Source organism: Microtus oregoni, unplaced genomic scaffold (assembly GCF_018167655.1).
Source record: "Microtus oregoni isolate MIOR12 unplaced genomic scaffold, Mior012 000017F_ref0000208, whole genome shotgun sequence".
Lineage (NCBI taxonomy): Eukaryota > Metazoa > Chordata > Mammalia > Rodentia > Cricetidae > Microtus > Microtus oregoni.
Genome location: NW_024543076.1, coordinates 2,413,436 through 2,423,957, shown reverse-complemented (window position 1 = coordinate 2,423,957; position 10,522 = coordinate 2,413,436). Strand labels below are relative to the sequence as shown.

Sequence of the window (10,522 nt, the reverse complement as noted above, 5' to 3'; positions counted from 1 at the left end):
AGGCAGGGACTCACACTCTGTCCGGGCTGGACTGAAATTCAATCCTTCTGCCTCAGCCTTCCAAAGGCTGGGATTCCAGTGGGGCAATTATCACCCAGTGTTGATTGTTATAGTCTTCCATTGCACAATTTCTGCATCGATTTTTTTACTTTTATTTATTATTATTATTTTTTTTACAAAGGTACAAGGAATTTAAGAAACATTAAAACAATCATTCAAACGGCTTCAGGCATGGCTTCAATGACAAGCATAGCTCCTTTCTCACTTCCTGTTTCCCTCTAGGGCAGACCCTCAAGTTTTGTTCCAGGAAACAGAATTATTCTAGAGCTAAGGTGGGTACCAGCCGACGGCTCATCTCCAAGCGCTCTCCTCATCCACACCACACAAAGTTCCTGTGTCAACAGAAAGGGAGCTCCCAAGGCGTGAGACAGGGAGGCGAGGGCTGCTTTGCCCCTGGGTGGGCACTGCCTTTGTGGGCACGGTTGCTCCATCAACTCAAGAACACAAAAACATAATCTTAAAAAAAAAAAGATGACTTTAAAAAAATATCTCTCCCCTGCTATGAAATAATTTAAATAATTTATTCTAGGTGTAAAAAAAAACAACAACAAATAAATTTGTTCATAGCCACCAGTGACCTGTTCTTGAATGTGAGGTCTGAGTCTGGGTCCCTTACAGTGGGGTGAGTTTCTCTTGGGGTGGGATGGATGGTGTTGTACAGAGATACCACGATGGGGAGCTCTGGAGACCCCACCCTCAGCCACATACAGGAGGCAGTGGCTTTGGACTGGTGTCTTCACTCTGAGGCTGTCCTGCCTTCTGAACATGGGGTAGGGAGCTTGACAAACTAGTCACAAATGAAAGGACAGAGAGCCCCAATCCAGGAGCTCCAGTTCCTGTCAAATGCCTGGGACTTGGCCTTTTTCTCGGGAGCACAAACACGGCAAGCATAGCTGGATTGTCGTCGTCGTTGTCGGGAATAGAGTCCTGGTCTAGTGATGGATGGATGGATGGATGGATGGATGGAGAACAAACCAAGAAACACCGGACTGTGAGGGGCAAGGCATCATGGGAGGGAGTCTTGAGATTGTCCTACTTTGATTGCCAGCTCAGGTGCAGGAGACCCGCCCAAAGCCTCAGTCCTCACTGTACTGAAGTCACCTGGGCAGCTTGTCCAGAGGGACACACTTCCCACTGAGGAGTCAGCTGCGGTGGGGGTGGGTCTGGTCATCACTATGTCCATCCAGAGGGATGCTAATTCCCACTTGAGCTCCAGGGTGACCCATGTGATGGGGGGAAAACACTGCCTGCCTGTCCAGAGGGGAGTGGGTGTCTGGTAAGCTTGGGGAGTAAGCTCTGTCTCAGATTCTTCTCATGCAACAGCTGGGCTGCTGTACTGACCACCAAGAGAGAAAGAGCCTCAGAACAGGGCGCAGAACACACAAGGGGGAGGCCCAGGCCTGCAGACCAGAGATACTATTTGGTCCCACTTTCTCACCTGGTACAGGCCAACCAGAGCCCTTCCTGGTGGGTGGCCACAGGGCTTGGCCACTTCCAGTGCCACCCCCCCTCCACATCCCCCTCACAGAGGCCTTTTGATAACCTGGGTGGAAGCCTGCGTCTGCCCTCCTGGAGGCTGCAGGCTCTGGAGTCAACAGATATGGTTGGTGTCCCCAGCTATGGGACTATCTACTCTCACCTGACTGGTTCTGGTTGGAAGGATGGGTTTGGCTACCTGCCTGTAGTTTAGAATTGGGCCCAATCTTCACTCATTCCTTTCAGACTGAGTCCCCGCACCAGCCTGAGTTTCTTCATTAAGCACAGGTCACCAACCCACAGGCATGATCAAAATCAAGTATGTGGTGGCAAGTCACAGAGGGGGTGATAGCTCACTGGAACTTTCCCCTTGTTCAGACGGAGAAACCAAGACCAGAGAGAGCAGTACTTAGTAAAGGTCACCAGGGAAGTCCGGACATAGCTGAGGTCAGAAACCAATGGATCCTACTATGGGGACTGAGAACAACACTGTCAGACAGACCCAGGACAGGACCTCAGTCCAGCCCTGCCAGGAAACAGATCTTACGTGTCTCTCTCTGGGCCTCAGAGTTAAGTAAGTCAGATCAGTGGTTTTCAAGCTTCTAAGAGATAATTTAGCAGTCAAAGCATATATTCCAAAGTGGGCTGATGAAGATGGTGGCTATCTGTTAAGAATGAGTGCACCGACCAAAACCACTCCCTACTCTGACCACAGGCAGGTTGACCTGTCTTCCCGATCTTTCTACTTCTGGGAGGTCATAGGTCCTCCCCGACCCTTAAAACCAGAATTCAGCAGAAGGCAGAGTGCAATCGAAACCAGCCGGAGCAGAAACCACAGCGGTGAGAAGGCAACAGGAAAGTGGCACCATGTCCCACTGGGATCTCTTTCAGCGACCAAGAGTTTTCTGGTATAAAATATAGAAATAGTGGTTGTTCGTGGGGACCTATGGTTCGGTTCTGGACCTCCCCACAGAGCCTCTTGGTGTCCCTGAGGGCAAGGATGGCGGGGACCTCTGCTCAGAACTGTCCTAAGCCCATCCGCAGGTTCTTGATCTCCAGTTCCAGCTGCTTGGTCTGGACCTCCCTCTGCATCAACAGCTCCCGGAGCCTCCGGATCTCCTCCTGTTGCCGGTAGAACATGTGCAGTAGCTGGGGAAGCAGAGGGCAAGGTCATCTGGGTGGCCAGGGTGGGCAACAACACCAAAGCTAAGCCGCAACTGACTTTCAACTTGAGAGTGGTTAAATTATCAAGGGACAGTTGCTTGGCTCGAACACAAAAGCCTTGCTCACTTTACCCAATAAATGAAGTTCAAACAGATTTTGTGTGTGTGTGAATGTGTCCCATGTCTCCTTCCAGGGTCCCTCAGGGGTAGAGCAAAGGGTATTTGGGCCTGAGTATGAAAACTTGGGTTTTCACCACCATCGGGCTGTGTAGTTAATATTAACAACTTGGCAGGATCTAGAATGACCTATGGAGTTTGTAGAATGGGCTAAATGAGAGAAGACACACCCTAACTGGGGGTGACATTATCCCATGGGCTGGGGTCCCGAACTGAATAGGAATGAGGAAGTGAGCATTCATCTCTCTCTGCTTCTGACTATGGATGCCATGTGACCGGCTTCCCTGAGCTCCTGCCTTCCTTACCATGCCTTAGATGTGGGGCACTTCCCGAGGGTCTCTGTTGTTCCCCCAAAATGTCTGTGACGTCTCTTAGGGTGGCAGTGTTAGTACCTCCTCTCTCGGTGTGGAAGCTGAGGCTGAAGCTGTTTCCACTGGCATTTTGTCCACAGCGGTAGGGAAATAACTAGTATACCAGCCTGGCATTCAGCAGATGCTTAACATGTACTGGCTCTTAAAAACAGGCCTCAAAATTCCACAGTGCTGGTGCCAGGGCCATAATGGCACCAAGTCCTATCTTCTGCATCTCACAGACTGTTCTGACCACTGTGCACACATCTGTCACCTTGGTAAATGGCTGCTAATCAGAGCCCATGAGGTGACTACATTTTATCAAGAGAGTTACGGTCAAGCCAAGAGGTCAGGTCCAGCAGGCTGCCCTTCTGCCCTCATTTCCCTCCCAGCCCACCACGCTCCCCCACCCTACAGGCCTCTCTCTCCTCCCACCTCATTTTCTGTCTTTGGTGGGGGGCATTCGAAAATATCAGTGCCATTGCTGAGCCAGGACTTCTCCTCCAGCCGCCGCTCTGTGGCCCACTTTGGTGTCTTCTCTCCCAGCAGAGAGCGGGGTGTCCGGTCATCATTGGTGGCCAGCTGTGCCATGGGTTCCAAGAGCCCAGGTGAAACTTGGACCATAGAATTGGAGAAAGGTTTCTTCTCTGGAGGCAGTGGCTGGGGCTCCAGCGGCTCGGAGCCAGGTCGAAGGGACATCATGATGGGCTCTGGAAGGGATGTAAAAGGCTGTGAAGAGGGCTGAGTGGCCATGAGTAGATGGGCATGGGGGGGGGCATAGACACGGCAGGCTTGTACTGTAGACAAGCATGTACCCGTGCCATGGCAATCAGAGAGCAACATGTGTTGCCCATGTGTGGGGAAGGGAAGCCAGCACATGGGCACAGCATAGACATACACTGGAGTGGCATCCAGGTCCCTGAGCTCCTTAAATGAAGCATGTCCTTGCCTGCTCCCTGCTCCCCTTAGCCAGGGTCTTACTCTGTAGTTCTGGGTGGCTATGAACTCACAATCTTAGGGCATGAGCTGCCTTGGCTTTGCTTTGTAAGGAGAGACCCAGTCACAGGGTCCTCTGCCACCTATGAAGCGCAGTCATTTTTCTGACATCTTCAGGAAAATCTTGCAGACACAGAGAGCAGACGGGTGTGTGTTGTGTGAGCAGGGGCTGTTTGAGGGTTACACATAACTGGTAAGTGGCACTGGAGCAGAAGGCTGCCCATGCTCTGGGGATACATGAAGTGACCGGTGGTGGTGGTGGTGGTGGGGAGCTGTGGAGGCGTGGAGGGAGCAGAGGAGAATCTTGGGCCATAAAACAACCATGGAGGAAATAGTGAGGGTGGGGAGGAATGTGAATGAGCCACCCAGCTAGTCACAGTGACAGTTTTTCTGTGGGGGTGACAGACATCTCTAACCAGGAGGCGTTTAGGAACAAGGCAGGTGAAGCCTCTGTTTCCCTGGCATTTTATTTAAACAATTACCGGGAGCTGGTTGACAAGGGCCCCTCCCCTCAGCTACTTGGGACCTCTGGAATTCCCATTTTCCTAGGTAGTGAGTGGCCTGCTCCCCGCCTCCCTCACCTCTGTTTATTCCGCTGAGCCACTCCTGGGCTGTCAGGGAGGGCTGAGCTGCTGCCGTGGGTGGGTAGATGTCCTCTTGGTAGGATTCTGACTGCAGGAGAAGTGGGGACAGTGAGGGCAGGGCTGAGCCTTGGAGTCTGGCTCTTCTCACCCCTGCTAAATGAGGAGCCCAGCAGCCAGAAAACAAGGGCGCTCGCTCCAAGGGTACAGAAGCTTAGGAGCAGAAGCAGGACAAGATCCAGTGTTTCAGGATCCAGGGCTGTGGTACCGACCATGAGATGGGCCTTGCCTTGCAGGAGCCACCCTCAGCCATGACCGCCAGCGTGGGCCTGGGATCTAGGATTCTGACATTTGGGGTCTGGTATCCACCCCCACCTCCGCTGGTAGTTCCACCACACTTACCCTCCGGGGTACAATCATGGACACGGGCTCAATGAGGCTTTTGGTTGTGATTAGCTTATAGAAGCGGAAGATCTCACAGGATGACACATCGAGACCTCTCTTTGGCATGATACCTGTGGCCAGATGGCCAAGAAGAGATGAGAAATCCTGGCTGGGCTAGAGCTGAGACCCAGCGGCTAAGGAAAAGGCAGACTGTGCACCTGTGATCAGAGACTGCCCTCCCCTGTCATTTCCCTTCAGCCAAGCTCCTGAAGGTCACCTATGCGGGGTTGCCCTGGGCTGGGAAACAACCGAAGGATTCCATCACCAGGTACTGCCTCTACCTTCAAGGTTTAAATTTTTTTTGAATATTTATTTTAATTTTATGTGCATTGGTGTTTTGCCTGTATGTATGTCTGTGTGAGGGTGTCAGATCCCTTGGAATTGGAGTTATAGACAGTTGGGAGCTGCTATGTGGGTGCTGGGAATTGAATCTGGAAGAGCAGCCAGTGCTCTTAACCGCTGAGCCATCTCTCCAGTCCCAAGGTTGAATTCTTTTATCTGGATCCTGAAGATGGTTTACCCTGCCCAAAGGTTCCCCCTTTCATCCTCATAGACCCAGAACCTAAATGCTTATTTTGTATTTTAGTTTATTTATTTTTGTGACAGGATCTCATGGAATAAAACTTGCTGTGTAGCAGAGAATGGTCTTGAACTCCTGACCCTCCTGCTTTCATCTCCTGAGTGCTCAGATTACAGGTGTGTGCCACAATACCAAGCCTCATTTGTCTTTTTGGTTTTTGAGGCAGGGTCTTGCTGTTATACAGCCAAGGCTGGCCATAAGCTCTTACTACTCAGGCCTATGATTACAGACGTGTGTCTCTGTACCTGGCTTCCTAAACGCTCCTAATATGGCCGGCCACTCCAGTTCTTTGTTTTGTTTTGTTTTTTCCTTTTCTTCCTTTTGTTTACTTGACACAAGGTCCCATATAAACCTGCAGTGACCTCAAATTTGTTATATAGATAAGGATGACCTTGAACTCCGGATCCCCTTGCCTCCATCTGCCAAATGCCTTGCACTGTCTTTGTAATCTGTTGACACAGGAGGAACCACCAGATGCAGCCCCTTGGACTTCAGAGCCAAGAGCCCCACCGTGCCTTGCTCATCCTAACTCATCCAGTCTGGGGTGCTGATACCGGTATCAAGAAACAGATGGATACAGCCCACAGGTTAGTACCCCTTGGCTATCCCCTTGCTGTCTTCCCGTACCAAGACCCAGGCCTAGTGCCCTGGCCATACATGGCTTGGGAGTTCCACTCACCGATCCCCTTCTGTGGGTTGTAGGAGCGGAACTCAGTCAGGTAGCTCAGGTAAGGCTTCTCAACGCTCACCTCATAGTATCGTATGTTCCCATCTCCCTGGGGAGGGGAACCGGGAGGGTCAGAGCTGGGCCATCAGTGTTTCACTGGCCCCCATGACCGAGTAGTCAGATCCTGACTTTCATAGTAGACAGCTGATGAATCCATCCCATACAGGGACACCAGGGAGCCTATGGATAACAACCAACAACCCCAGCCCACCCATGTTCCTCTAGTGCAGAAGCCCTGGGAACATTCCCACGTGACAACCACTGAGGAAGTCAGGATGTCAGAGACCATCTAGTGGCTCTTAGCACTGGGGACATTTCTCATTGACAGAGTCACTTGGAGGTATCATTTCTGGCATACTGAACAGGGAACAGAGGCTCTAGATACTGGAACCCCCACCCATGAAGATCTATTCTGCTTCAAATACAAAGATTCCCCTGTTGATAACTACCACCTGGACCAGGAATTGGGGAGGAACAAGCTAGGATGGGTGGGTGGGGGTGTCACACCAAAGCCTGGGCTAAGGAGCTAGGCAGGGAGGAGCAGGCTAGCCACTAGTGCCTGTCTCCACCCTGCACCTCCAAGGACCCTAGGTCGCTTTCTGAGCATATACAGCTAAGCTCAGGCTATTTCTGCCTCCCGTCGTGCCCGGCTGACCTTCCCCACAATGTACAGCATGCTGGTGTCCGAGTCGTAGAAGGGAAACAGCACACCCGAGGAGCCATCCAGGTCCTCCTCTGTGAGGGGCACAGAAAGGTTGTCCTGCAAGGGAAGGGAGACCATCAAGAGATGAGGAACGTCATTCCCGCAGTCTCCAGGGGAGCTGAGATTTGATCTACTGCCCTTGGCTCTGAATGTGTCCATGAGAGTGTGTGTTGGTATCTGAGACAGAAAGTTTGCTTTTCTGTATTATGCACATGTTTTGTAAAGAGGTCCTGGTTCTCAAGACTCAGTCTGTGAATTATTCTCTGGTGGAAATGATATTTCAAAGGCAGTACTGCTCCATCCCAATTTGTCAGCCTTTTACGAAAAGATTATTTTATTTTATGTATATGGGTGTTTTGCCTGTATGTATGCTGAGTACCATGTGCAGTGCCCAAGAGGCAAGGGGAAGATGTCAGACTCTCTGAAACTGGAGTTACATTTGTGAGCTCCAGGGCTAGGAACCAAATCCTGGTCCTCTGCAAGAGCAATGAGTGCTCTTAGTGCTGATCCATCTTTCTATCTTTGCCAGCATTTTGCTTTAACAAAAGTCTTGTTTTGTTTTATAGACAGGGTTTCTTTGTGTAGTCCTGGTTGTCCTGGAATTTGCTCTCAAGTTGGCCTCAAACTCAGAGATCTGCCTGCCTCTGTCTCCCAAGTGCTGAGATTAATGGCACCTGGCTTTAACAAGTCTTTTTAAATTTTTTTTCTTTTTTTTTTGAGACAGGGCTTCACTCTGTAGCCCATGCTAGCTAACTCAGAGCAATTCTGCCTGGGATTATAAAAATTACTTACTATACCTGGCTTTTCCCCCCCAGCATTGAAAATCAAACCCAGGGCTTCATGATACTAGGAAAATACTCTACCACCGAGCCACATCTACAAGTCTCTTTTAAAATAGAAAACTTGGGGATGGTTTTGAGGCTGGCTTTTAGCACACTGTCCCTATACCTAAGCCTCTCCAGGAAACAAGCTTTCCCACACCATACTTGGACTTAATATACAGCAAAAGATGACCTTGATCTCCAAGCCAAGTTTGGCTTCCGGCTTATTTTAATAAATGAAGGAGACCTTGCTTTGTCTAGCAGGTGGGAGGTCCTGCATCTTGTCCTCAGTCTTCAAAACACCTAACAGAACAGCACTGCTCACCTTCCACCCACAGTGGGTCACAATTACAGTCACCTGATCTCCAGCTGTCCCCTGCCTTACTCTACTCCCTCCCCAGATCCTCTCTTGGGACCCCCACCTCTCTCCCGAATGATGAGGGGCCCAAGGCTAGCTGGCCTGATGGACTACTATCCCATCCCTGGTACTCATTCCCAGCCCCGAGCCCCACTGTCCGCTGACTGTGAGCCCCAGGCTGAATGAGAAAGTACCCAGATGGGTGAAGGGAGGCTGTGTGAAGCTGCAGGATGGTGGTAAGGATGGGTGGAGACTCACCTGGTCCCACAGGGCCATCTGCCGGTTGTTCCATCGGGATGTACCTGTGGATAGCAGCTTCTTGAGGTTCCCCAGGAACAGCACTTTGTTGGCCCGGTGCCCCTTGTAGCTGGCTTCCTGGAGGGATAAGTGTGGTCACTGTTGAAGAGCTGTGGGGAGGGGACTCGCAGCTGTAGGTGGGGTTCCTGGCTCCCTGCTTGGTGCCTGTTGCAACCCTGGTTGTCCCTTTTGTCACCCGTGGAGTCACTTGGTACACCTCTTCTAGGAAGGCGTCCTTTCCTTCAAGTGAAACCTCCCCATTCTATTGAGAGCTGCCTCTGAGAAGAGTCAGGCAAGCCTTAGCCCTCCACACTCTTTTTTCTTGAGACAGGGCCTCAAGATGTAGCCCAGGCTGGCTTTGAACCCTCACTCCTCCTGTCTCAGGATTACAACACATGCCACCAAACCCTGCCCCACTCCATCCTCGAGTCTAGGAGCACAGTGAGCCCTGAGTGAGGCAGAGGGACAGTGGACATTGTCCTTTTTAGCTCCAGTGAGGAAGGACGGATGGTCTATTGTAGCTTCTGAGCAAACAGAGACTCACAAAGCAGAAGGTGCTGGCCTAAGGTGGCTGCTGTCCCCTGCCAGGGACAGAGCTGAGGCACCATGGCTAGCTCTGAGGTCAGAACGGTTCACAGCCCACCTGTATACACAGTCATTTCCTTTCTCTGGCCTTAGTTTTCTCATCCATAGAGTGAACATGGCAAATCTCAGCATCCCCTCCACCCTCACGATGCTGAGGCTACCTAAGGATGCTGCCTCCAGAGGCTGAACCCAGCTGCTGACAATGCTGTCACCCCATCCTTAAAAGTACCCCTGAACCTTGGCCAGCACCAACCTGGAGGACAGTCCCTAGTCGGGGGTCAATAACGCGAATCTTGCGGTCCTTACAGGTGGTGGCCAGCAGGCTGCCGTTGGTGTTGAAGGACATGGAGAGGATCACATCTTGGTGACAGGCGATTGTCTTCACAGGGCTTGCAACTACAGACTCCTTTGTGTCCAGGTTCCACACCATCACCTGCTTGGCAGAGTGCCGGCACTGAGCACAGTGGCCACCCAGCCCCCACAGTCACACAGCAGCAGGCATCGGTGAGAAACACGGTATTCCCAGGAGGGAAGAGGCAGCTGGCAGCCAGGCCACTGAGAGCGAGGGGTGTGGCTGCGGCTGTATGCACATCAGGGGATGCTGGGAGTAAGGCTGTCTTTGTAGTAGAAGGAAACCACCACCCACCTCTGAGCCAGAAAACATTATGCTGGGAAGACCTGGCGCGTGGGGGTCACATCCCACTTTCCAGTGCATAACCGGGGATGCCAGAGGAACCCATAGCCAGAGCCAAAGATGTGAATAGCATCCCCAGAGAGACATAGCCACACACACCCTTCACATCAACAGATAAACAAGCATTTCTGACCAGAATCTTCCAACAGCTTCTGTCTCTTTTGGATCTGAGAGGTTCCTGAGGTGTTTCTGCGAACCCCAATACAGTCAGCAGAGGAAGAGTTGAAAAACCATAGCAATGGTCCCACCAACCCACTCTGTCTGCAGTCTGGGGTTCAAGAAACTAAGACCCAAGGAGAATCATGGGACATTCTCATACAAGTCAGAGATGAATTGTATCAGGTCCCTAGTCTCCAGGGCTGGGAACTGTTTTGGTATCCAAGGCCCATGGCCTTGGGGCACTAGGTAGAGATGGGGAAAGTGTCCGGTGGGCTCAGACCAGCCCCCTAAGGCAAGCTACAGTGGACTGAATTATGTCCTAATCCTGTCTACCTAGAACCTCAAATGGGA

General features: G+C 51.3%; 1 protein-coding gene across 1 annotated transcript in view; it reads right to left on the bottom strand.

Moving 5' to 3' along the window:
• Positions 1–136: 136 nt before the first annotated feature.
• Positions 137–10,522, bottom strand: part of Coro2a (coronin 2A) — a 50,888-nt gene continuing 40,502 nt past the window's right edge. Inside the window, exons 5-12 of the mRNA XM_041667504.1 lie at positions 9,572–9,751; positions 8,695–8,811; positions 7,210–7,314; positions 6,507–6,603; positions 5,206–5,318; positions 4,804–4,894; positions 3,662–3,936; positions 137–2,685 (exon numbers count right to left, since the gene is read on the bottom strand). Of these exons, the coding sequence (XP_041523438.1) occupies positions 2,554–2,685; positions 3,662–3,936; positions 4,804–4,894; positions 5,206–5,318; positions 6,507–6,603; positions 7,210–7,314; positions 8,695–8,811; positions 9,572–9,751 (1,110 nt within the window). The 3' untranslated portion in view covers positions 137–2,553. The remainder of the gene's footprint in view (positions 2,686–3,661; positions 3,937–4,803; positions 4,895–5,205; positions 5,319–6,506; positions 6,604–7,209; positions 7,315–8,694; positions 8,812–9,571; positions 9,752–10,522) is intronic.